At 44.7% G+C, this 27,577-nt stretch overlaps 1 protein-coding gene across 1 annotated transcript in view; it reads left to right on the top strand.

The window, feature by feature from the left end:
• Window positions 1–27,577, top strand: part of CCBE1 (collagen and calcium binding EGF domains 1) — a 148,848-nt gene that overhangs the window by 106,833 nt on the left and 14,438 nt on the right. The window contains exons 3-4 of the mRNA XM_066618142.1: window positions 21,941–21,993; window positions 25,749–25,883. Coding sequence (XP_066474239.1) covers window positions 21,941–21,993; window positions 25,749–25,883 — 188 coding nt within the window. The remainder of the gene's footprint in view (window positions 1–21,940; window positions 21,994–25,748; window positions 25,884–27,577) is intronic.

Raw genomic sequence — 27,577 nt, 5'->3', positions numbered from 1 at the left:
ATGCTGCTACTACCTGCCTAAAACAGTGGTTCCCAAACTGTGGGTTAAGATCCACTGGTGGGTTGTGACCTGATTTTTGGTGGGTCATGTAAGGGTGATGGAAAGATCAGATAACTAATTGCCTCAAGCCCTGAAGCCATTCAAAAATCAGATAGTAGCTAATTGCCCTGCAAAAGAGCTCAGTTCCTTCAGTTTGCAAGGTAGCTGCTAACTGCCCTGCAAGGAAATGAGGGCCCAATCTAATCCAAATTTCCAGAACTGGTGTATTTTGTATTGGCAACCTTCAGTCTCGAAAGACTACGGTATCGCGCTCTGAATGGTGGTTCTGGAACAGCGTCTAGTGTGGCTGAAAAGGCCGATTCGGGAGTGACAATCCCTTCCACACCGGGAGCAAGTGCAGTCTGTCCCTGGTCTGTCTCCCTGGCTATGGGCCTTCCTTCTTTGCCTCTTTGCCTCAGACTGTTGGCCAAGTGTCTCTTCAAACTGGGAAAGGCCATGCTGCACAGCCTGCCTCCAAGCGGGCTGCTCAGAGGCCAGGGTTTCCCACTTGTTGAGGTCCATCCCTAAGGCCTTCAGATCCCTCTTGCAGATGTCCTTGTATCGCAGCTGTGGTCTACCTGTAGGGCGCTTTCCTTGCACGAGTTCTCCATAGAGGAGATCCTTTGGGATCCGGCCATCATCCATTCTCACGACATGACCGAGCCAACGCAGGCGTCTCTGTTTCAGCAGTGAATACATGCTAGGGATTCCAGCACATTCCAGGACTGTGTTGTTTGGAACTTTGTCCTGCCAGGTGATGCCGAGGATGCGTCGGAGGCAGCGCATGTGGAAAGCGCTCAGTTTCCTCTCCTGTTGTGAGCGAAGAGTCCATGACTCGCTGCAGTACAGAAGTGTACTCAGGACGCAAGCTCTGTAGACCTGGATCTTGGTATGTTCCGTCAGCTTCTTGTTGGACCAGACTCTCTTTGTGAGTCTGGAAAACGTGGTAGCTGCTTTACCGATGCGCTTGTTTAGCTCGGTATCGAGAGAAAGAGTGTCGGAGATCGTTGAGCCAAGGTACACAAAGTCATGGACAACCTCCAGTTCATGCTCAGAGATTGTAATGCAGGGAGGTGAGTCCACATCCTGAACCATGACCTGTGTTTTCTTCAGGCTGATTGTCAGTCCAAAATCTTGGCAGGCCTTGCTAAAACGATCCATGAGCTGCTGGAGATCTTTGGCAGAGTGGGTAGTGACAGCTGCATCGTCGGCAAAGAGGAAGTCACGCAGACATTTCAGCTGGACTTTGGACTTTGCTCTCAGTCTGGAGAGGTTGAAGAGCTTTCCGTCTGATCTGGTCCGGAGATAGATGCCTTCTGTTGCAGTTCCAAAGGCCTGCTTCAGCAGGACAGCGAAGAAAATCCCAAACAAGGTTGGTGCAAGAACACAGCCCTGCTTCACTCCGCTTCGGATGTCAAAAGGGTCTGATGTGGAGCCATCGAAGACAACAGTGCCCTTCATGTCCTTGTGGAAAGATCTGATGATGCTGAGGAGCCTGGGTGGACATCCAATCTTGGGGAGAATCTTGAAGAGGCCGTCTCTGCTGACCAGGTCGAAAGCCTTTGTGAGATCTATGAAGGCTATAAAGAGTGGCTGTCATTGTTCCCTGCATTTCTCCTGCAGTTGTCTAAGGGAGAATACCATATCAGTGGTGGACCTGTTGGCTCGGAATCCACACTGCGATTCTGGATAGACGCTCTCTGCAAGTACCTAGAGCCTCTTTAGTACAACTCGGGCAAACAGCTTTCCTACAACGCTAAGGAGAGAGATGCCGTGGTAGTTGTTGCAGTCACCCGTCACCTTTGTTCTTGTACAGCGTGATGATGTTTGCATCCCTCATGTCTTGAGGTACTCCACCTTCTCTCCAGCAGAGACAGAGGATTTCATGCAGCTCAGTGACGATGATCTCTTTGCAGCATTTTAGGACTTCAGCAGGGATGCTGTCTTTTCCAGGTGCCTTGCCAAAGGCAAGTCCAGGGCCACGTGAAGTTCTTCTAGGGTTGGTTCACTGTCAAGCTCTTCCAACACAGGCAGGCACTCAATGTTGTTCAGTGCGTCTTTGGTGACTACATTTTCTCTGGAATATAGCTCAGAGTAGTGCTGCACCCAGCGTTCCATCTGCTGCGCCCGATCCTGGATGACCTCGCCTGTGACAGACTTCAGAGGGGCAATTTTCCTCTGTGTTGGACCTAGGGCCTGCTTGATACCATCATACATCCCCTTGATGTTGCCCGTGTCAGCTGCTATCTGTATCTCGGAACAGAGCTGGAGCCAGTAGTCGTTAGCACATCTCCTGGCAGTCTGTTGGACTTTGCTGCGAGCAGTTCGGAGGACCTGCAGGTTGCGCTCACTGGGACAGGCCTTGTATGCTGCTTGAGCTCTCCTCTTTTCCTCAATGACTGGTGTCAACTCCTCAGAGTGGGCTTCAAACCAGTCTGCTGCCTTGTTGGTCTTCTTGCCGAATATGGACAAGGCGGTGTTGTAAACGGTATTCTTGAAATGTTCCCATCTGTTGAATGCGTTTGCGTCGGCCGGGCCTGGAAGAGATTCCTCAAGCGCTTGTGCAAATTCCTCCACTTTTCTCTGATCCCGGGTCTTGCTGGTATCAATGCGAGGTCTTCCTTCCTTTTTCGTGTGATACAGTCGCTTTGTTTGCAGTTTCACTCTGCTGCACACCAGGGAGTGGTCAGTGTCGCAGGCAGCACCATGATAACTGCGTGTGATCTTGATGCTGGGAAGGCTGGAGCGTCTGGTGAGGATCAGGTCGAGCTGGTGCCAGTGCTTTGATCTTGAATGTCTCCAAGAGACTCTATGTTGGGGCTTTGTGTTGAAGAACGTGTTGCTGACACAGAGACCGTGATGACAGCAAAACTCTAGCAGGCGTTGGCCATTTTCGTTCATCCTCCCAGTGCCAAACTGACCTAAGCAAGTGGGCCATGAACTGTTATCAGCACCAACTCTAGCATTGAAATCGCCGAGAATGAACAATGGCTCTTTTACAGGGATTTTCTTGACAGTGGTGGCCAGGTCATCATAGAATTTGTCTTTGGCTTCTGCTGGAGACGACAGAGTCGGTGCATAAGCACTGATGAGAGTGACAGGTCCTGCTGATGACTGGAGCTGCAGGGACAAAATTCTTTCACTTCCCACAGTAGGTGGGATGATGGATTTCAGCAGGGTATTTCTGACCGCAAAGCCAACGCCATGTTCCCTGGTTTCGTTTGGTGGTTTTCCCTGCCAGAAAAATGAGAAATTTCTCTCCTTGACAGATCCGGAATCTGGCAGCCTAGTCTCTTGAAGGGCGACGATGTCCATCTGCAGTCTGCTCAGCTCCATGTCGATGACAGCTGTTTTGCGTGCGTCGTCTATTTCTTGCAGGTCATCAGAGAAGCCAGGTGTCATTGTCCTAACATTCCAGGTGCCCAGCTTTAGGGCAGTAGTTTTCTGTTTTCTGTTGCATGGTGCAGAGTTGTCGATCCGCTTGTCGGTTTTCACCCTAAACCCCACGCACCCCATGAGGTTAACGGACCGTGGCGAGGCAACACCTTACTGGCTGGGGACTGCCCAGCTTAAGGCGGGCGGTAGCTGCCCAATGAGATGCAATGATCTCTCCCACTGTCGGAAGCAGCCCCTGGCGTCATGCTCTACGCCAATCGAGCGAAGACTTATAACCGGTAAACTGCTGCTTCCCGTGTTGTGCCGACACCGTATGGCGAAGTTGGAGTGTCCTCTCCAGTGCGCGAAGCCTGGGTAAAGAAGGTATGGAGGATAGGCTGTTACCCATGCAGCAAATCCCCCCTCTCCACGTCGCTGGAATGATCCAATGGAAAGGCAGAAGCCAATACGGTTGGTTCCAGCGGCGTCACAGGAGTTGCCAGAACGTGACTGTGTTCAGCCATCAACTGCCTAAGGGACTCCGGCGCCTGATTTTGCCTCGAGGTTGACTCCTGAAGCCTTTTCCACAACTGGATGTAGCCACAAGGCAGTGGAGGTTTGAGGTCAGAGTTTCCTTCTCTTAGATGAGCTGCCTTCCTAGGCTGACGAGTCCCATCTACCCGTATCAATCAGATTGATACCCACGTGGATATTGACCCACAGTTTGGGAAACATTGAACTAAGCTGTTGAAGGGGAGTTGGAAGGAAGCTGCTGCCCACAGGTCCATGGCGTTGTAAATGACACCATCGCTTTTGTAAAAGACATAATCACAACAGAAATTAACAGTGCAACAGACAATCCTGTATCCTTTTTATTTATTTTTTATGAGTCTGGTTTCCCCAAAAATGCATGTTTTCCTTCCAACTCCCCTTCAACAGAACTGGTGTAGCCCCCAGGTAAGGGACCAAATGTTCCCTAACTTTGAGGAGGCCTCAGTGACTGCCTTTCCACCACAGGATGCGTTGCATGCCCCTTGGCATGGCTGCCCAGGCACAGGAAAACTGAGTAAGATTGGACCCTAAGCTCTAGCAGTTTACAAGCTTATGTAAATATAGGGAGATAAGTGTTTGAAGATCTTTTTTTCTGGTTGTTATTACTTGTAAATAAATAAATAAATATTATTTCTTTCTAGATCAGGTAAACCTAAGTGGTTCCCAGTAAAGTGTAATTTTAAAAAAGTGGATCCTGGTGATAAAAAGTTTGGAAACTAGAAAGTTTGGAAACTGGCCTAGAACATACAAAACAGCCTTATACTGATCTTCACAATTAGTTCATTTACCCCAGTTTATTTTGCTCTAACTGGCAGCCCTTCTCCAAGGTCCAAAGCAGAGGGAGGTCACCCCCACTCTTTCTATCTTCCCACCCTGTTTTAAAGGAGACCCTTTTTGCTAGAGGTGCCTGGGGCCTAGCAAATCTTGGAATTTGTTTGAGGATCTCCTCTATGGAGAACTCGTGCAAGGAAAGCGCCCTACAGGTAGACCACAGCTGCGATACAAGGACATCTGCAAGAGGGATCTGAAGGCCTTAGGAGTGGACCTCAACAAGTGGGAAACCCTGGCCTCTGAGCGGCCCGCTTGGAGGCAGGCTGTGCAACATGGCCTTTCCTAGTTTGAAGAGACACTTGGCCAACAGTCTGAGGTTAAGAGGCAAAGAAGGAAGGCCCATAGCCAGGGAGACAGGCCAGGGACAGACTGCACTTGCTCCCAGTGTGGAAGGGATTGTCACTCCCGAATCGGCCTTTTCAGCCACACTAGACGCTGTTCCAGAACCACCTTTCAGAGCGCGATACCATAGTCTTTCGAGACTGAAGGTTGCCAACTAATAATGCCCTTGCGTTCTGTAAGGTGGCTAATGATGGGCCGAGTACACATGAAGAATCACCTGGTTAAAATTAATAATTTAATAATTAAATTCCAACAGTCTTAATTTAGCTAGTTTTAAATCATCAGCTAATTAACCTCAGATTTGCACATGCAGTCAACCACTTGGACTGATGGAAACAACCTGTGTAGCATCTGCTGCCATGCCATGCCTCGTGTTTCAGGCAAATGAGGTGGGCTAGCTGTGAGACAGTCTGATGGCTGTGGATGCCACTCTTGCACCAGTCTTGTTCAGCTCTCATTCATTTCACCAGGTCCTGTGCAGGACAATTTCCACTAACTGTACCTGAGGCACTTACCCCTCTTATCTCCTCTGTCTCCTAAGCGTATCCACCACCTGGGATGCCTGCCTTGCCTCATGTTTGTTAAGGCCCCATATGTACAGTTGTAACAATAACAGGCATAGAGGAGAACTATTGTGGTCTAATAGTGGGCTGTTGCCTTTCAATTTAAATACAGATGATTCAAAAGTTCAGTGCAGGCAGAACTTATGTAGATAGGACAGTGAGGTTGTCATTGTCTCTGTTTGTAGGTCTGACTTCTGAATGCTTCTGAAGTCCTAAATTATTTCAGTGGCTCTTGAGCAGGAAAAATTCTGGTGGATGTGTTTCATGTTAATTGGTGGGAAGAAGAGCAGTTTAGATTTACCCTCTTAGGGACCAAAATAGGGTCATCTCCTGTGTGTGTATGGGACTAGGATATTAATTTTCAATTCAAATGCCACAACTCTTTATGAATATAACCATTCATAAAATAGCTACATTTTTCTTCAGCATCTTTCCAACATGTGTTGCATTATCTACAGCGTTCTGCAATGATCGACCTGTGGTTCAGCGTATCTAACTTTAACCTTGGCTCAGTCACCACAGTGTAGTAACACTCTATAATTCTCCATTGTATTATCTTCTTAAGATATCATGTCTCAGTGTTGGGAGCTGTTCATAGAGAAGAGCTGCACTCAGGCATTCTCTAATGACTTTTCTATCTGCCCCATATGTTGCTATGAGCCCCTTGAGTCGTAAACGTTTTTCTGGCTTGAGAAGAAACATTTGCTCACTCAAACAGCTCTTTGCTCCTTCCTCTTCCCCTTTCTCCCTTCCACCTTGTTCATTTGAACAAACCAGTGCACTTAATTTCAAAATTTTTAGCTTTAGTAACACCCTTCCTTAAAACAATGAAAGGCATATAAAGAGAGAATAACATCTGGCTCTCCATTTATATTTTAGGAGCCACACATGAAATGTTTTCTTTATTTTCTTTATTGAGTTTTTTTGATGACTTGCATTCAAAAGTCAATCCAGCTTAACTGTTGTTGAAGTTAGCAATGGTGTTCAAAAAAGCTCCCAACAATTTTGACCCAGACTATGTTGGTTTGGTATGATCCTAGTTTAATGAGTCAGAAGTATGTAGTCTCACAGTTTTTTCCTCCAAATTAGGTGATGGAGTGGAACCATGCCTCGTGAACATAAGAACATAAGAACAGCCCCGCTGGATCAGGCCATAGGCCCATCTAGTCCAGCTTCTTGTATCACACAGCGGCCCATCAAATGCCCCAGGGAGCACACCAGATAACAAGAGACCTCATCCTGGTGCCCTCCCTTGCATCTGGCATTCTGACATAACCCATTTCTAAAATCAGGAGGTTGTGCATACACATCATGGCTTGTACCCCATAATGGATTTTTCCTCCAGAAACTTGTCCAGTCCCCTTTTAAAGGCGTCCAGGCCAGATGCCATCACTAAATCCTGTGGCAAGGAGTTCCACAGACCAACCACACGCTGAGTAAAGAAATATATTCTTTTGTCTGTTCTAACTCTCCCAACACTCAATTTTAGTGGATGTCCCCTGGTTCTGGTGTTATGTGAGAGTGTAAAGAGCATCTCCCTATGCACTCTGTCCATCCCCTGCATAATTTTGTATGTCTCAATCATGTCCCCCCTCAGGCGTCTCTTTTCTAGGCTGAAGAGGCCCAAATGCCGTAGCCTTTCCTCATAAGGAAGGTGCCCCAGCCCAGGAATCATCTTAGTCACTCTCTTTTGCACCTTTTCCATTTCCACTATGTCTTTTTTGAGATGCTGCGACCAGAACTGGACACAGTACTCCAGGTGTGGCCTTACCATAGATTTGTACAACGGCATTATAATATTAGCTGTTTTGTTCTCAATACCCTTCCTAATGATCCCAAGCATAGAATTGCCCTTCTTCACTGCCGCCGCACATTGGGTCGACACTTTCATCGACCTGTCCACCACCACCCCAAGATCTCTCTCCTGATCTGTCACAGATAGCTCAGAACCCATCAGCCTATATGTGAAGTTTTGATTTTTTGCCCCAATGTGCATGACTTTACACTTACTGACATTGAAGCGCATCTGCCATTTTGCTGCCCATTCTGCCAGTCTGGAGAGATCCTTCTGGAGCTCCTCACAATCACTTCTGGTCTTCACCACTTGGAAAAGTTTGGTATCGTCCACAAACTTTGCAACCTCACTGCTCAACCCTGTCTCCAGGTCATTTATGAAGAGGTTGAAAAGCACCAGTCCCAGGACAGATCCTTGGGGCACACCGCTTTTCACCTCTCTCCATTGTGAAAATTGCCCATTGACACCCACTCTCTGCTTCCTGGCCTCCAACCAGTTCTCAATCCAGGAGAGGACCTGTCCTCTAATTCCCTGACTGTGGAGTTTTTTCAGTAGCCTTTGGTGAGGGACCGTATCGAACGCCTTCTGAAAGTCCAGATATATAATGTCCACAGGTTCTCCCACATCCACATGCCTGTTGACCTTTTCAAAGAATTCTATAAGGTTTGTGAGGCAAGACCTACCCTTACAGAAGCCATGCTGATTCTCCCTCAGCAAGGCCTGTCCGTCTATGTGTTTTAAGAATTGAACCGCCCCCTTCTGGACCCAATCCACCCACCCCATTTCACCCCCTCTGCCCTGTTCCATCCCCCTCCAGCTCTAGTGAGCAGTGGGAGATGCAATGATGGACGTGGGAAGGCGCAGACCTTCCTGCCAGCCCTTCTGGCAGCGCACATAATAGTGCACTGTTGAAGCACCTTTTATGACTGGCACTGAATGCTTCATGGCAGACAGCACCAGTGAGAACCTGCCAGTACACTGAACAGTAAATATAGGATTTGGCCCTTATATGTGTACAGCCTGCTTAAACAGGCTCCATGGAGGAATTATAGCCTATCATTCTACTAACAAAATCAATAAAAACAAAAATACATTTACATTAATTAAAAATACAAAAAGTTTAATAAAATGGCAAGAAATGGCAAGAGCCAAAACCACATCACAACATATTAATGACTGAAGGAAAGCTGCAGAGTATTGGCAACCTTCAGTCTCGAAAGACTATGGTATCGCGCTCTGAAAGGTGGTTCTGGCACAGCATCTAGTGTGGCTGAAAAGGCCAATCCGGGAGTGACAATCCCTTCCACACCGGGAGCAAGTGCAGTCTGTCCCTGGTCTGTCTCCCTGGCTATGGGCCTTCCTTCTTTGCCTCTTAGCCTCAGACTGTTGCCAAAGTGTCTCTTCAAACTGGGAAAGGCCATGCTGCACAGCCTGCCTCCAAGCGGGCCGCTCAGAGGCCAGGGTTTCCCACTTGTTGAGGTCCATCCCTAAGGCCTTCAGATCCCTCTTGCAGATGTCCTTGTATCGCAGCTGTGGTCTACCTGTAGGGCGCTTTCCTTGCATGAGTTCTCCATAGAGGAGATCCTTTGGGATCCGGCCATCATCCATTCTCACGACATGACCAAGCCAACGCAGGCGTCTCTGTTTCAGCAGTGAATACATGCTAGGGATTCCAGCACGTTCTAGGACTGTGTTGTTAGGAACTTTGTCCTGCCAGGTGATGCCGAGGATGCGTCGGAGGCAGCGCGTGTGGAAAGCGCTCAGTTTCCTCTCCTGTTGTGAGCGAAGAGTCCATGACTCGCTGCAGTACAGAAGTGTACTCAGGACGCAAGCTCTGTAGACCTGGATCTTGGTATGTTCCGTCAGCTTCTTGTTGGACCAGACTCTCTTTGTGAGTCTGGAAAACGTGGTAGCTGCTTTACCGATGCGCTTGTTTAGCTCGGTATCGAGAGAAAGAGTGTCGGAGATCGTTGAGCCAAGGTACACAAAGTCATGGACAACCTCCAGTTCATGCTCAGAGATTGTAATGCAGGGAGGTGAGTCCACATCCTGAACCATGACCTGTGTTTTCTTCAGGCTGATTGTCAGTCCAAAATCTTGGCAGGCCTTGCTAAAACGATCCATGAGCTGCTGGAGATCTTTGGCAGAGTGGGTAGTGACAGCTGCATCGTCGACAAAGAGGAAGTCACGCAGACATTTCAACTGGACATTTCAACTGGACATTTCAACTGGAAGCTGCAGAGCAGAGAAACTAATGGCCCAGTCCTATTCAGACACTGTGTTAGTGGCTCACGAATGCTGGTGTGACATCTGTTGTATCCCAAGCCTGTCCTTGTAATGTCATACTGACAGTGAACTGATGATGGTACAACAAGGGCCAAATTCCAAGCCTGTCCTAGCAAAGAAACACTGGCACAGCCCTTCCCAGTAACACCCCCCAATGACCATGGAAGCTGTTTATCCATAGACTAGTGTCTTGATGGCAGGATGTTATCATTGTGACATCGGCATATCATCAGTGGGATGTCCATGTATGATTGTCATGATGCCATCACCGTGACATCAGTGCAATCTCCATGACAGTGGCATATCATCTGTATCATGTCTGTGTACTGTCGGTGTGGTGTTTCCACGTCATCTGTCTGACATCAGTGTGTCATCCGTGTGAATCCTGTGTGCTATTGGTGTGATATCCAAGGAGCCAATCACCACATCCAATCTGCAGCAGGCCAGAGAAGTGCCACCACCAGGGTGAACTGAGCAAGAGTATGTTTGAGACCCTTGCAGCACTTTACAGTGCTGTCTGACCTGGATCTCTGTATGTTGTTGCATTTTTTTTTGTCTGGCATCTTCTTGCTTTCCACATTGTACCTGAAAGGAGAATGGGAGATATATGAAAAAGAAGAACAAAACTGATGCATCCTAGCAATGTAAATTAAAAAAAAAAAAAATCTAAAAAAGCAAATGCATTTCCTGGTCATGTGTGCATTTAATATTGTTGGCATAACACACATAACCTGAAATTTATGTTTCAGATTTATTTTAGCAATTATTCATTCTCTCTGTGTGTTTAAAAGTGTATAATCAATCTGACTTATCTGTCACTACCTGAGATGTTGGCAAGGTATGTACTCCTTTTGCATGTTTCAGTCTGTGGTCTACATGTAAGTTCAGCAGACTGTTAAGTAAGCAAACAGTGCTTTGGAGAAATCTGTTGGTTAGTCTCCAGAGGGAAAGATAGATTCCAAATGGCATCTTGTGGTCCACAAAGAGCATCAAATTGCAAGGAACAGCCAAAATAATTCCTTTATAACCACAGTGATACATGATTATTTGAATATTTCTTTTAGATAGGTTGATTACCCCATTGCCACTGGGAAAAGATTCCCTTGAAAAAGGAGGCCCCTGAGATTATATAGAGAAAAATAAGAACCATGGAACTAGTAAGGTGCAATCGGTTTTGTGCAAGAAACGTGCATTGTGGTTCGATACTAATGGCAACTAGCACCACCGGAACGAGCATTCCGGTGGCACTAGGTGCTTTCTGGCAGTTGCGAAGTGCAACACACTGAAACACACAGGCTGGCTGTGACCAGAAGCCAGCTCTGCCTTGTGGCAGATTGAGGATGTCCAGCACCCCAGGTAAGATCATGCAGGGAGTGGGATGGGAGTGGGGGGGGGGGAACAGGGAGGCAATAGGAGAGATCACCATGGATGAGTGTAGACAAGTAGCCCAGACTTGTAGGAAGAGTGTCTTTCTTGTAGGGAGAGCTAAAGCCCAGTATGAGCAGAGGCTGGTGAAAGATGCAAAAAGAAACCAAAATTTGTTACTAAGGTACGTTCAAAGGAAGAGAAAGAGGAACAAAATGGGAGAATTGCTGCTTTGCTTTTTTTATCCTATAAAGGGCCTCAGCCCATCCTTTGTGAACCATCCTTCTTGCACCAGAACTCTCTGTGCTTTTTCCAATTTCCTGGGCATGAGCTACTGAGCATTTTAAAAGACTAGATCCAGATTTAGAACTAGTTGAGTTGACTTTCCCATTAACTCCGGTGGATAAGAGCTCCACACATGCAACTCTCACGTTCATTAAACTTCTCCTCTCATACAGTGGAAAGAAAAATTCTTTTGCACTGTCAGTGTATTGGAATGAATTGCTGGCTTGAGATGCATGACTTGCAGTCTTATACTTTCAATGTAGAAAATCTGTTGCTTAAAGCGGAGTTTGTTGCATTCACGTGAATAGTTAATGCCAAAATTGCAGATTATTCTCATGGGACTCCTAACTTAGCCTTACGCAATAACTTGGAAAATTGTTATTTGACTTGGTTAAAAGTTTACAACTTACTCTGGAAAACAGTCTTAAAACTATGCCTTGTAAATTGATGAATTCCTTGTGTTGTCCTATTGCGTGTGCCTGTGTACAATGTGTTCATGTGTGTGTGTGTGTGTTGTGTGGTTTTATTTTTATGACCATTTGAAAGATATTTTATTAGTTATTGCTTGTGAACACTTCTGATCTAACTGATGAAAGATTCTGACTAAAACTGGACCAGAGTGGAATCAATAAATCTGACAACCGGCCAGTGGCTTGTTGTTGTTTAACTCCAGTGACCTAGCAACAGAGCCACGACCATCTAACGAGCTCCAAATTCCTCCTGTGGCACTTCTTTCGTTAGTGAAATGGAATTTATAGCTTTCTATCTAGCATGCATTCTTGTGTGTAACTGGAGTCACAGATGAAGCATCCTGGAAGTTTAAGAATTCCAAGAGAGTCTGGACAGATGCGAAGTGATTAGTACTGGATTCTGGCTCACCTTTGCTGAGACAAATAGCTGACGGACTGCCATCAGCAAGGCAGTTAATTTACAAGCTTGGAAAGAAACTTGGCTCAGAGTCTAATTAGGAGTTGGAAGATGATGCAAAGAACATTTGTATTGTCCCTCTGCATTTTGACCTTTCAAGAACTGCAGCTCCAGTCATTTAAAAAATGAAGCGGATTCATCTTCGGGAATATTCAAATGAGATAGAAGTAATTTCTTGAAAAAAGAAACCCATGTCTTTTGTTAGATTGAATGTTTGGAATGTTAAACTAAACCTAAGCCTGCGGCCCATAAAATAATGTTTAATTTTGTTTGTGTTTATAGGATGTGTATGTTTGTTCATATACACAAAGTTAGTTACAACTTAGGTTCAGTAAATTGATACACACACATATAATACACTCGTATTTATGTTGTTCCATGCTATGAACATGGAAACATGTGAACTAGGGAAATTCCTCAGTGTCCATTTCCTAATTCTTCAGAATTCCAGATGATAGAAAGAACATCTAGGTTCCAGGCGTATAACAGGGGTCTCTAAACTTCTTGGCTGAAGGGCCTCATCAAATATCTGGCACAGTGTTGAGGGCCAAAAAAAAAAATTAATATAAAATTTAAATACGTTAAGAGAGGGAACTTAGGTGAATGAATGATGAATGAATCGGCTCAAATGTCCAGGATTTCTCCAAACACCAACACAGCCAAGAAACAAAGCACACATTTAAATGGACCCCAGTTTCCCCAGCCCACACGCACAACTCTGATTGTGTTCGGTCAACTGGGCCAGAGGCTCTCAGGGGGTCACAGGCTGGCTGTGGGCCAGATAGAGGCTCTCTGTGGGCTGCATCTGGCCCCCAGGCCGGGGTTTGGAGACCCCTGGTGTATGATGCAAGGACACAACTCTTCAGCATGTATAACGGGAAGGTACCACCTGGGGCTTTGGCTGCTACAGCTAGGACATACTATCCTTTGCCATGCTCTTTAGCAATGATACTAGCAAAGGAGGAAGATTTAGCCACTATCAGGCTAATGCTTTTTTGCTGTTCTTTTTTTAAAGGCTCAGACCTGCACAGTTTAACAGCCAGGAATTAGCCGGTCCTAACCTGTGTAAACCCACCAAGAAACTTTGAATTTGGAGGGACTGCATTGGCCAAAAAACCCAGTTTTTAATGACCCCCTCATTCTCCCACCCATCTGCCCGCTCTTCCTGAGCAGCTCTCCCTTTTCTTTCTGCCTTGTCTTGCCTCAGTTCATCTTGGTCACCTACCACCTTTCATTATTGAGTACACACTGTCACCATGACACTCTTAGCCACTTCTCTCATTCTGATTGGCCTGGAAGGAAAGAAGTTGAGTTCCCAATCAACTCTTCAAAAGAAAATGCTGGGAGGACTCTCTAGGTGAGGAAATAGAGCCCAAGTCAGGTTCAATGGCAGATTTGGGTGTAGAATCCAACTCAAAAGCTCTCTGCTACTCACCTGAGTTTTTAGAAGTTTGAAGGTGTGGCAAGGGAACATCCTTGTCTCTTTCTCTTCTAACAATGGCCCAAAAACAGAAAGAACATTTTTTTCTGCTTAGTTGACAAGCCTAATATATCCCCAAGATAATGTTTTAAACTAATCAATTGTGTATTATAAGATACTATCTTCCTACAGTGTTTGTTGGTGCTTCCGAGGTCTGGAAACATCACTTGCACAGCGATGCAACAAATTGCAAACCTAAGTTTGCCACTCCTTGTGGCAAACTCTGTGGAAAGTCTGCAGAACTCCTTGCCACAGGATGTAGTGATGGCATCTGGCCTAGATGCCTTTAAAAGGGGATTGGAGCTGCCCTTGTCTGAGTCAGACTTTTGTATGGCCTAGGGCTGTCTTCTCTGACTGGCAGCAGCTCTTAGTCTAAGGTGTCTACTATGATACCATTTTTGCTGAAAGGGCAAAGACTGAAAGTGGGACTTATAGCATGTAATAGCAAAGCATGGCCTCTTCCCAGCAAAAGGGAACAGCACCCAATCATGTCTTCCTGACAAGTGCACCAATACGATACAGTGTATCAACAAGTGTTTGTCATTTTCACATTTTATATATTTTTTCGTGTAGACTTAAAAACCTATTTGGAGTACACCTAAGAATGGTTGAGGGTGGAATCATCCTGAGATAATTGCATGTAGAGCTGCTCAGAACCACCACAGGGGTCATGCTTCTTTTGATGTTTTACAGATCAATAGCAGCCTGTTTGCCTGTCATTATGAAACTGTGGATGTGTAATTTGGTAAGAAAATGCCTGTCAACCTTGTTCCGCTTCTCTGACTCTCGTTTTTGTCAAAAAAAATACCTCCACTAATAATCCACTTCTGCGTCAATCATTTTGATAAATTGCTTCAGGGAAATGCAATTGTCATGAAAAATGCTGGGGGTCACCCAAGGCCTTGTAATTTAGAGTTACATATGTCAGATTAATTTCAAGGCAGTCACACTGTCTTTTCTGGGTGCTTGAAACACGATCTGCGCAAAGTGCCTTAAGCAATCACGTCAAGGTTTTAAGTCTGTGGGTTTTAAAATGGGGAGAACTCCCTTCCAAATTCAAATTACAGTACAGGCATCTGCTTTCAGAAGGAGTAGTGAGTTTGTGGAATTTGTCCTAGAAAAGAAATCATAATAAATCCACTTGATCCCTGTAGGTCAGGGCTCTCTCAAGAGAACCCACAAAGATTTTCCATGGCATAGCTGTAAGGTGTGTCTGCACTGTAGGTGAACCTGCTTTTGTTGGTTCACTTTACTCAGTTATATGCTTATTCTCTACCACACTAACTGGGGATATCCAGTGGCCTTGCTTGGGGGGTGCGGGTCACACGGGTGACACGCAAGGGGGGATGACGCACATTGGGGGGATGATGCATTAAAATCACGGTTTGAGGAGCAACCCCATCGTGCCATATACCATTGGATGCGGAATTTCCAGCAGAATGCAGTGCAAAAAACCAGAGTGAAATAGCTCCTTTCCTTCAAAAGTTATGGCCAAAAACCGGAATGAAAAAATGCATGGAACCCTATGGAAAGTGAAACCAAGCCGTATCGCACATTTACTTGTTGCGGCTGCCAAATCTTAACCCCCTTCTGAGACTCAGTCCGCCTTCACAGATTGATTCAGACTTGTGCAAGTGATATTGCTGGCGCAGGTCCGAGCTGACCACTGGGCCAGCAGGGGCTTACCCCAAAGGAAGGGAACAAGTGTTCCCTTGCTCCAAGGAAGCCTCCGGAGGCAAATTGTTCCCTGTGAATTCATCAGGTGTTGCATTAGTGCTGCTGCATTGCCACACAGGGGCTTAGGGAGGATTGGGCCATTAGTAGTGCACTCTGCTCAATATTCTACTTCTGCTCCAAACAGGATAGGGCTGGGATCTAAACCTATGTTCCTGGAAGCCAAGGACAGCACAAGAAAAAGAGATTCAAACTACTGCTGGAGATGGGGAGGGGCAGGCTGAAGATTTAGGCATGACTTTAAATCACTGTTGGAACTACAGTGTGACTGGTATCTCCTCTGTGACTGGTATCAGCACTCCTGGGTTTCAAGCAGGGGTCATTTCCTGCCCCATCGGGAAGTGCCAGACCTTTTGCATGCTCTGCCTCTGCCCTCCTGCTTCAAAATCTAATATGGTTTCCCCTTTGTCCCAGAAGATTTCAAGTTCCTGAGCAGTGTTACTGGCAGTTAACACAGCAGCTTGAGTTTTTTTCCCTACAAGAAAAGCAGGTATAATTTAAAAAATAATAATAATAAGGGATGAAGAAAGGAAAACAGGTCCAGAAACTAAGTGTGCAGAAGTGGATGGTGGTAAGATGTGAAGGGGGCAGACTCCTGTCAAACTTCACCTTTCCAGACTAATAAAAAAGGGATAGACTATCAGTCTCAGTCACCCCAGGAGAAGAAGACAAAGATGAAAGAGAGAGATGGTTGTGTATCTGGGGAAAGTGTTAATGGCCTGAAGCAGACAGGCTGCCTTCCTGCTTCATACGCAGATGGTGTTTCTGAACATTTCTGATCATATGTGGGCCATTGCATGGCAGCGGCTTAAGTTGAGTTTGTCGAGAGAGAATATGTGATATATTAATATGAAAAATGTCTCTCATATATCCTGTTGTGTGTCGCTAATTGAAAAAATGCATGCAGTGTTCCAGGTGCACATTTGAACCCTCTTTCCTTTGTTTTTCTTGAAGATAAAGCTTCACAGCAGCATTTACAAGGAGGTTTAATGAGGACCAGTGTTTGCAAAACAAGGCAAACTTCCCCCCATCCCCTCCAGTTTCAGACAGCTTAACTTAATTAAAAAAATGTGCTCGGCTTAATTTTTGTGTACAGCCAGAGTCCTGGTTTTACACAGTTTGACAATCTATTGTTGATTTGAAGAGGTCATTTTTTGTAGTTGACTTTTGATCATTTGGGAGATTCACTTGGGTCTTTGACTTTTTAGGAAGTTTGAACTGGGAAAAGGGATTGGTATCTCAACGGCATTTTCAAACATGAGAGTTAAATTATCTTTGAGCTCCCTGCGCTCTTTATGTTAGCTGCTGATTGCTGTTCATGTGAAAGAGACAGTGGACAGGGGCATTTGTAATTTAAATGTCTATCCTAACCAATTATAGGAGGCTCATTTGTGAAAACATTCCTAAGGCTCATTTTTCAAAACAGACAGATTTCATTTTTTTATTGTTTTGCTTGTCAGGATTGATTGTGCCAGTGTCAAGCCGTCTATGAATCTGCCCTTGTCATTCACAGAAATGGTCCTTGATTGGAAAAGCAAGCCAAAAATCATTAGTTGAATGGATGCTTGATGAGCCATGGGAAAACTGGTTTTGTCTGAATGTGTAATGAAAGATTGATTTTAACGGGGCTTAATTTAAGATACCAGTGAAGGGGAAAGGCCCACACAGAGCAATGAAATCCTGCTCAACTTTTGCTTGGCTTCAGATTTGTCAAAGTTTCTTGTGCATAGTATCTTTACAACTATAAGGACTAGAAACTTTGTTATTCAAAATAGAAGCTGGTTGCTGATGTCTGTTATCTAGTATGAAATTCAGTGTTTATGAAGTTCATTGGTGGAGGAATGATTATCTCAGCACCAGATTAAGGAAAATCCTGGGGGTGATGCCCATCCTATGGCAATGCCCACCTACTTCAGGCCATCTCTCTTCCAGTATTCCAACAGATTGAAAAGCATGTATTGGGCCAGGAGAAGGTTCTGGGTGATTGAATGGTAGTCACTATTTTAAATGGGTTCTGCTAGGATTGCCAACTGTGGTTGAAGCTATCCCTGGAGATTTTTTTTCTAACATGACATAATGTTAGAAATCCCTGGAGGTCCTGTTAAAAATCACCAGGTTTGCTTTCTGCAGTTACCTGGAGATTGATACGGATTCCTGGAGACTCCAGGCCGGTCCTGCAGACCAAACAACTGTAGGTTCTTCCTTTGCTTTTTCAGTTGTGTTATTAATACTGTCATCATTTCATATAATTATTGTGTGTGATTTCATATTTCACTGTATCTTTTAGACTTTGAAAGCACCTTTCAGGGCCTCGGTGATAAGACAAACTATGCATTTGAAATGAAAATAAACACTAGCACACTAACAGACCAATCCTGTTCTTCACTCCCCCTCCCTGCCAGTGCAGCAACACCAAAATGGCTACCTCTGCATCCTATGGGGGGAACAATTACAGAGGTCTCCTCTGGGTAAGAGAACATTCATTCCCTTACCTAGGGGTATGTGTCTACAATGTGGAGGAGTCTACTCGAACCTGTGCTAGCGAATTCGCACCATGGGATCAGAACCATGAAGAGGGCTAGTATTCGGCAGCTGCTGTCACTGCCAAATCAAGCCCCTTCCCAGACCTGATCGCCCTCTCCCCACCCTATTCCACCTCCCTCATCATCCTGTGTGCCTCATCAAGTGGCTGGTGACCCACATGCGCTCCTGCAGCATTCAGGTTTGTGTGTTACAGAGCATCTTTTACCATTGTGTTTTGCTGGCGGCAGGCCCTGATTAGATAGAGCTGTTATTTTAGCAGGACCCTTTTCAAAGCTCCTTCGGTCAGATGTTGCTTCAGATTCAGGGTCTCTCCATGTGGGGGGAAAACATGGATGAGGGTTTTATTTTTTCATCAGAACCATACAATATTGAGCAGCTTGATCCAATTTGCTGGCAGTGAAAGGAAATGTTTGTGCTGCATTTCATGCCTGATTATGTATGTGCTTGCATATCTGCATAGGCATAATGTCTTGTATTAGACAACCTTAAGACTTGTAGTGTAAGTAAGCAGAAGGGAAATAACTAAGACTTAATTTGAACATTGGATTTATGTAATCACATCTGTAAGGCATTCCAGAATGCACATCTCCAAAAGCCACACTTTTAAAAGAGAAGTAATTAATTTGAAATGCAATTTAAGAGGTTGAACTGAAGAGGTTACTTTAGGTTTACATTTACAAGCAGGATATTTCCACCACTACCTACTGTGTTTAGACTTTCTTGTAGCATAGGAGAATAAGATTTATATTCATGAATGCAGAAATTCCCAAACTTTGTGCCTTACATGATAACTGCTAGTGAGTCACCAGAAATAAATGGTGAATTAAATGAATAAAGTTTCTTGTGAAGCCGAAGGATGTACCTTCAGAGGAGGCTGTCCATGCCAGTGCACCATCATGGAATACCATGGGGGGGGCATTCCAACGTCCCCATCATAGTGGCATCAGCACTGTCCAGGAGGGCCCCAGAGGAGTTTTATCAGGGGGTAGAAAATTTCTTTTGGACCCCTTCCCAAAAAGGGAGAGGATGAAACAAAGCAGGGGGAGGGTGGCAACAGCCAGAAAAGTGTTTGGAGCCCAGGTCTCCTGGGCTTCCCAATGCAGAGCCCAGGTCTACTGGCCCATGCAGCATCAGCAGCTAGATACAGTAATATGGACAACCAAATGCACTCCTAAGGCTCTGTAAAATCTTTTAAATATAGAAAATCATTGCAGAAAATTAGAATCATTGTATTTAGGCCCACACAGAATGGAAAGTGTCCTGTTTGCACCAAAACGTGCTTCTGCAGCACCTAAACACTCCTTTGTGGCAGCAGATCTATACACCAAGAGCTAATGTAACAAGCCGGTTTCCTCCCAGATTTGACACTATATTAAGGAGTGTCAGGTATGCATTCCTTAGCCCAGCACATATGTCTTTTGGTAGCAGCAGCAGCAGCAGCCATACACCCAGCATCCTATGTGGGCAGCTAGTCCAGGTGAGATAGGAAAATAAGAACATAAGAAGAGCCCTGCTGGATCAGGCCAAAGGCCCATCTAGTCCAGCTTCCTGTATCTCACAGTAACCCACCAAATGCCACAGGGAGCACACAAGACAACAGACACAAGCTGCGTACTGGTGCCCTCCCCTACATCTGGCAACCAGAGGCGGCCTGCCTCTAAAACCAAGAGCTTGCACATACCTACTATGACTTGTAACCCGTAATGAACTTTTCCTCCAGAAATTTGTCCAATCCCCTCTTAAAGGCATCCAGGCAAGATGTCATCACTACTTCCTGTGGCAGAGTTCCACACACTAATTACACGCTGGATAAAGAAATATTTTCTTCTGTCTGTCCTAACTCTCCCAACACTCAATTTTTGTGGATGTCCCCTGGTTCTGGTGTTATGTGAGAGGGAAAAGAGCATCTCTCTATCTACTCTGTCCATCCCCTGCATAATTGGGCCCTCAATCATGTCCCCCCTCAGGCGCCTCTTTTCTAGACTGAAGAGTTGCAAACCTTTTAGCCTTTCCTCATAGGGAAGGTGCCCCAGCCCAGTAATCATTTTGGTTGCTCTCTTTTGCACCTTTTCCATTTCCACTATATCCTTTTTGAGATGTGGCGACCAGAACTGGATACAGTACTCCAGGTGTGGCCTTACCATTGATTTGTACATTACAATATTAGCTGTCTTATTCTCAATGCCTTTCCTAATGATCCCAGGCATGGAATTAGCCCTCTTCACTGCTGCCGCACATTGGGATGACACTTTCATTGAGCTGTCCACCAGCACCCCAAGATCTCTCTCCTGATCTGTCTCAGACAGCTCAGAACCCGTTAGCCCAGTGGTTCTCACACATTTAGCAACAGGACCCACCGGGACAGAATGAGAATCTGTCAGGACCCACCGGAAGTGATGTCATGACTGGAAGTGACATCATCAAGCAGGAAAATTTTTTAACTATCCTGGGCTGCAATCCTACCCACACTTACCCAGGAGTAAGTTTCCTTTACTCTCATTGTTCAAAGAATATACAAAGTAGTTTGTTAAAAGTACAGGTCTATAACATTTCCGCAAATGCAGTCACATTTCCTGGTAGCATCAAGTCTATATATGTTGGCATCCTTCAGTCTCGGAAGACTATGGTATCGTGCTCTGAATGGTGGTTCTGGAACAGAGTGTCCTCTCCAGTGTGCGAAGCCTGGGTAAAGTAGGTATGGAGGATAGGCTGTTACCCATGCAGCAAATCCCCCTCTCCACGTCGCTGAAATGGTCCAATGGAAAGGCAGAAGCCAATACGGTTGGTTCCAGTGGCGTCGCAGGAGTTGCCAGAACGTGACTGTGTTCACGTTCAAGTCTAATATGGACTTCATAGTCTCTTCAATCCCAGGAAATTTCTGGTCCCCCTCCTTTGGCTCCTGGCCCCCCTTTTTGACTCTGGGCCTGGGTACAAATTACCTCATTTACTCATGGGCCCTGCTGTCCAGGTGAAGTTGAAATGACATCACTGTTTCTGTGCTGGCCAGTCAGCTGTTAGGGTTGTGCTTGAGTGTCTTCAGGCATTCTCACTTTAGCGTACCATCAGGTTTACTCTGTGGGGACTATGCAATAGAACCAGATGTTGATAAAGTGGTGCAGTTCTGAGGTGGACAGCACCACTTCAGAATGCAGGTGGAGGGATCATATTTTTGAGTGCTCCACTATATGAAAAACTGAATCCAAGTCTGAATGCTAAACAGCAAGCAGGCTGAGTTAGGATGTCTCTCTTTAGTGTGCTAGCTTTTTTCGTGAAGAATTTTTTTAGATGGAGGAAGCAGTAAAAAAAGTCAACCCCCTCTTGCAATCCACATTGGTCCAGTCTACGTCCACAGGTCTGTATTTTAAATATTTTTTGTCCTGTGTAGGTCAGACTGCATGATGCTGGTTTTCAACAGTTACCCTTTATGTTTGCCATCTGCCTATTGCTTATACTAGCTCAAGGCTTAAGATACAGCTACCAAGCTAAATAGTTTTTATTGTATGCTGATGGTTTTACTGTGAAATTCTATGTATGTTTACTTAGGAGCAAATCCCATGAATTTAATGGGGCCCACTCCCCAGTAAGTGAATATAGGATTGCAGACTTCATTATTGTTGTAAACCACAATAAACCCTGGAGAGAGAGGATGAAAATAAATGTTTTTAATAATCATAATAAGGAATAATGACATAATGCAGTGGCTGTTGCTGGATCAGATACTTGTCATTCTGAAATATAATTTTCTAAGTACATAGTTTACAAATTTTCTTAATTTGCTAATTACTTCATATATAAATTTATTTTATTTTGTTTGTCTTTCAGGAAAAAATGCTGTAAGGGTTATAAATTTGTTCTTGGTCAATGCATCCCTGAAGGTATGTAATAAAATGGGTCTTACTTTCCCACATTTGTCACTACAGTGGCTCTGTTTTCTGTGCCATTGATATGTGATTAAATACATTTAGTTTGTCTGTAGTGGCTGAGTTTGAAACTTCCATTCAGTAGCGATGGTTATGTCCCCATTCACTGTGGCTCCATCATTTCAGACGTTTACCATGTGCATGTAGGATTGTCTACCTTCCTTTGTCAATCTCAGCATTTTAGACATTTGCTGTAATGAAAGCAACCCAACTAATGGCATTTAGCATTGTGGTGTCCCCATTTGACCCAAACTGCTGGAGATGGGTGACACTGATGCACTATCTATCTAAAGCAGTGGTTCCCAAACTTGTGGGTTGTGACCCACCAGCCAGGGAACACTCGTCCCTGGTCCCTTAAGGGTGGGGGGATGGCAGCAGTGCGATCCCCAGGATCATGTCACTGTCAGGGACAGATGGTTTTACTCATAGAAGCAAGAACCAGCTTCTGGGGGGGGGGCAGGGAGCCCTCCGCCAAGCTCCCCAAGCCCCTGCTGGATCAGGCCATAGGCCCATCTAGTCCAGCTTCCTGTATCTCACAGCGGCCCACTAACTGCTCAGGGAGCACACACAAGATCACAAGACACATGCATTTTGCTGCCACCTCCCTGCATCTAGCATTCTGTTTATGCTCACACTCCATCCCCAAAGAAGACACCAGACTGTAATTGGGTTGAACTTGTGCTACTTTATTAAACACAGTGACTAATTTTTAATGCATGAAACCTACTGAATATACCTTCTCTCCTGTATTTCCTCATTGTGCCTCTCCCCCTGCCAAGGGCTCAACCCTGTTTAGAAAGGAAATTGCCATTCCAGAAGGCAGGGTTTGGAAATAATCGTTGCATGTTTTGAAATGTATGGAAATACAGTTGCTTTTGCACTGTCTTATTATTGCACAGATGTGCTCAGGTTCGGGCTGCAGTTCATCATTTATTAAAGCCTTACACTGTCTCATTTGGACAGTTGTGCTTTATGAGCCATGTGCTCTCTCCTTTGGCAGCTAAAGGTTGATCTTGTACCATTATATGTGTTATCGTGCCAAGACAGATGCATGTGCTTAACTTGACACATTGAGGCTGTGAACTAAAGCCCGCTGAAGTCAATGAAAGGGCTCACCTTGATTTTATCAGGTTGATTTATCATCAGCAGATGTGCTGGTTTAGTGGCTCAGGCTTAGAAGTCTTTGGCAGCCAGGCACCAGTCTGATAATGCATTGGGGCAAGACCAAGATAAGGATACAGATTTTAGCAGGTGACCAAACTCAGTCAGTGACTTCACCTATCTTGGCTCTGTGGTCAGCACTTATGGCAATGCTGAAAAAACACATGGGGCCATCGGCTCTGCAAAGCTGATCTCAGAAATGGAAGTAGTTTCATAATGAGAAATCCATTGCGTGGCTCTCATGGGGCAGTAGTCAAACCCTCTGTTTATCAGAGAAAAGGTCTGAGAAAAGGTCTTCAGATATGGGATCGGATATGGGAAAACTGGATGCGAGAGTTGTCTCCAGAAGGCATCTCGGAAGGATCTACCTCTTCAAAGACTTCCATGGCAGAGGAACCCTGAGAGCCAGCAATGCCTTCACCTGCATGGTCTGAGTAGGTGAACCTGTTCTCTCCATTGGGGTTTGTCAGAACCCTCTGCAGTGCAGAAGGGCACCTCCCTGTTAGCCCTCCACCTCCAGAAGCAGTAAGTAGCTTCCCAGCTCCTAGAGACTGAAAAGTAGGGCAAAGCCCCTTTAAGCACCAACAATTTCCTCAGTGGGGGAAGAACAAGAAATGCCAATCTAACAGCAGCGCAGCTTAAAACTTCAGTTGATTCCAGGTAATCTCCAGAGCAACATGCTAGCTTTACTGCTCTTGGGTGCCTGGTATTCAGCACCACTGAGCTGCCTGCAGTGCACCTGGTGTATTCTTTGCAGCCACAGCCTAGAACAGGATCAGAGCAGGCTTCAATTGCATTTTGCACAATCAACACTACTGCAGCCAGCTTGAACCAAGGGGCTTTGGTTGTATACCTGAAAGTTCATGTTTACATTGGGTGAACAGAACAGCATATATGTTTCTGCCGTGGTCTGCAAGAGATGGTGTACATAATTTAAAAATTATGTATATAGTGCCATCAGTGTGCTGGGTGCTTTCCACAGAATAAAATGACATGTTCCTATCCCAACAGGCTTACAATCTGGGTATTGACATAAGGGAGACAACATAAGGCACAACATAAGACAAACATTGACATAAGGGACATAAGGGAGACACAAGGGAGACAACCAAGAGAGGGATTGGAAAGTCATGAAAACAGGTAAACAGGAGACATATGTGACAGTTTCAGTTGAGTGCACTTAATTTTTGTGAGACACAAATATCATGTTTGAGGTATCCCTTAGTGATGGATGGATGGATGAAGTTATAAATACCTCTCAAACTCAGCCAGTGAGTTCTATTTTGTCCATACCCAGTGAAACAAGGATAGAAAATCTCATCCCTTAAGGAAGGCCCCCAAAATGCAATATCTGACTAGCATCAGTAAAACTTGTTCCTGGACAAGTATAAGGATCATGGAAAGAAGCACCCCTTCTGACATTATCTCCTCTCCTGCACAATAATGAAACAAAGGTTGCAAACTTTTGCACACTTTCCTGGGGGTAAGCTCCATTGAACACAATAAGACTTACTTCTGAGACGGCATGCATAGGATCATGCCCAAAATGCATGTTGTGAGGCCACCATGCACCAAGGTGTAGCTAGAGGGGGTGCAAAGCACTAAGTTTTGCAGGGAGCCTCATCACAGTGTGCAAGCAGCCCCTCCTCCTTCCCTTTGGAGCCAGGCATATTCTTCCATTTTGCTCCCACCGCCCAGAATGGCTCTGAGGGGGAGGGACTGCTTGTATGCTGTGGTGAGGCTCCCTGCAAAACTTAGTGCTTTGCACCCCCTCTAGCTACACCACTGACCCAGATTCCCCTGCCCCTATAATCAAAGTCCATGGAATGAGGGCAGGGCTACTCACAACACAATAGCTACCCACGACTCACTGTGTTTTACTGCGTGGTGCTGGGCCAAGAACAGTTGCGTTTAGTCTACATCCTGTATGATGCTCATTCTGGAAAGCACCATGAAAGTGTAGAACGTATTTACTGATCTTTACTCACATTTCACTTATTTAAAAGACTTGTATCCCGTCTCTTCCTCCCACACCCCCCCACCCCCGCCCTGAAAAAAAACTTCAGGGCTCCCAAGTTAGCTTACAATCATAAATTAACATAACCGTGCAATAAAAACAAATCACAATGAAAGCAGCAATCAGCATTGAGATGATTAACACTCCCCTCCTAATTGATTGTGATGAATTAACTTATGAGGAACTTAGCATGCAGAATTTACTTTAACCAAGTTTTCCCCCAGGCAACATTTTCAAAGAACTTTCTACAGAAGTATCACAAAAGTGATGTAATTGAAAAAATATATTTTTTCAACGTGTGATATATTTAACTTATTTTCAGAGTTCTCTCATTCTTTGCCTCTATGCACGACATTCTTTGTCAAACATCAAAATGCAAAGCAAAAGATTTTTTAAAACTCTTCCTTTCCATTATTAATTAATGGGATATAATTACATTAGTAATCTAAGGATAAACAGCAAATTAATTTTCCATTTCTTTAACACCATTTTACAGCTGCTATTATTTCAAGTACTTTTTTTCCCTCTTTAGATTATGATGTCTGTGCAGATGCTCCTTGTGAACAACAGTGCACAGACAACTTTGGGCGGGTCTTGTGTACATGCTATCCTGGTTACCGTTATGACCGTGAAAGACACAGGAACAGAGAGAAACCCTATTGCTTAGGTGGGTAAGAAGGATTGCAGCTGACATTCCCATTTGCAGTTTGGCATTTCTTGGAATTTTGTACCATACAAGTGTGTTTTAAGAGGTAAGATGCAGCTTTCTAGAATAATATGACAGTTCAGATTTAGTGCAATACTTGCAATAGAATACAGGTGTGCACCACTTAACAACAGTTCACTTAACAATGGACTGCATATATGACAGGTCAAAGCACAAGAAAGGTGCTCTTAATGAGGTAATGGTAACGGGCAGGAGGTCTGGTCTAGAGGGTTGAGCCTCCATTTGCCTGAAGATAACATCCGAAGGTCGCCATTTCGAGGCCACCGGCACCGTGCGACCTTGAAGCAGCTGACAAGCTGAGCTGAGCTTTCCATCTGCTCTGAGCGTGGGAGGATGGAGGCCAGGATGGAAGCCAGATCAGAACGAAACATCTGAATTGTTGTAACTCTTGAAAGATAGAGCCTTCTTTCAACTGTTAAAATCCCTACGGGGATTTAAATTAGCCTGCCTATGTAAACCGCCTTGAATAAAGTCTGAGGAGAAATGTGAGGACCTAGAAAGGCAGTATATAAATACCTGTATTATTATTATTATTATTATTATTATTATTATTATTATTATTATTATTATGGTGTCTCCCATAGCCTGTAGCAGGGTGTCTGCTTACACGAGAGGCTCTTAATGCAAAGAAGAGACAATCTATCTTCAGTAGCCTGTGCAGCCAGCTAGTGCCTGGCAGGGAGTGTATCTTTACACAACAAAGGCAATAGATTGGACCGAATGTTCACTTAATGACCTAATCGCATAACAACAGGGACTGGAGAACGTAACCCCGTCGCTAAGCGACGCACACCTGTATTGCGAAAATTTGAACACTTTTTAGAAATTTTGAATTTTGAATATTCCTAATGTTGGAAATATCTGAGACTTTGATATTAAGTGACATTTAAGGACAGTTTATTTAAAATAGTATTTTACGGTATTTTGCTTGGAAAGAAGGAAAACATACACACAAAGAATACCAGAAAGCATAATTCACTTATCAGAGTTAACTTAACATTGCCATCAAGTAACTCACAAAATTAAGACTCATGCAAAAATTATGCAGAAACGAAATCCTTCCAAAAGATCTTTCTTTATTTGAGATACGCTTTAACAAAGAACTACTGTTGGCATAAGAAGTAAATAGAAACTGTGGGTGAATACGTCTGATTGCATTTATCCATCAGGCACACATGATAATAGTGGCAGTCCTGGCAAAATATCTTGCCATACATAATGTGAGGGACAAGAAGCTTTGTGCAGAGGGCTCCCATTGTATGCCAAGCACCTTTTCACTATGGTTTCCATCACCAAAATTTGCATTCTGCCAGTGTCCATGGGCTTCTACACTGGCTGGACTATCGTTGTACCAGTGTATGTGAAGATACAGTGCTGTGTCTCAAGGATACAGTTGGGCCTTAAGATTCTCATCAAAAATTCCAAGTAAGGGTAACTTCGGGCTGTGATTCATAATTTCTAATTTACTGTTTTTCGTATAAATCTGAGTCCAGAATCTTTTTGCATATCTTAATTCCAGGACAATTTGTTCAGACAGATAGTTTTCCAGTTTAAAAGAGATTGGTTTAATGAGAACAGTTGCTTCTGGAATTTCCTGCTCTTTTCCAAATGTTCCAGCAGTTTGTGGTTTTGAG

The sequence above is a fragment of the Tiliqua scincoides genome, chromosome 2 (assembly GCF_035046505.1).
Source record: "Tiliqua scincoides isolate rTilSci1 chromosome 2, rTilSci1.hap2, whole genome shotgun sequence".
In the NCBI taxonomy this organism is placed as follows: Eukaryota; Metazoa; Chordata; class Lepidosauria; order Squamata; family Scincidae; genus Tiliqua; species Tiliqua scincoides.
Note: the sequence above shows the minus strand (reverse complement) of the source record. Positions and strands in the feature narration are given on the sequence as shown.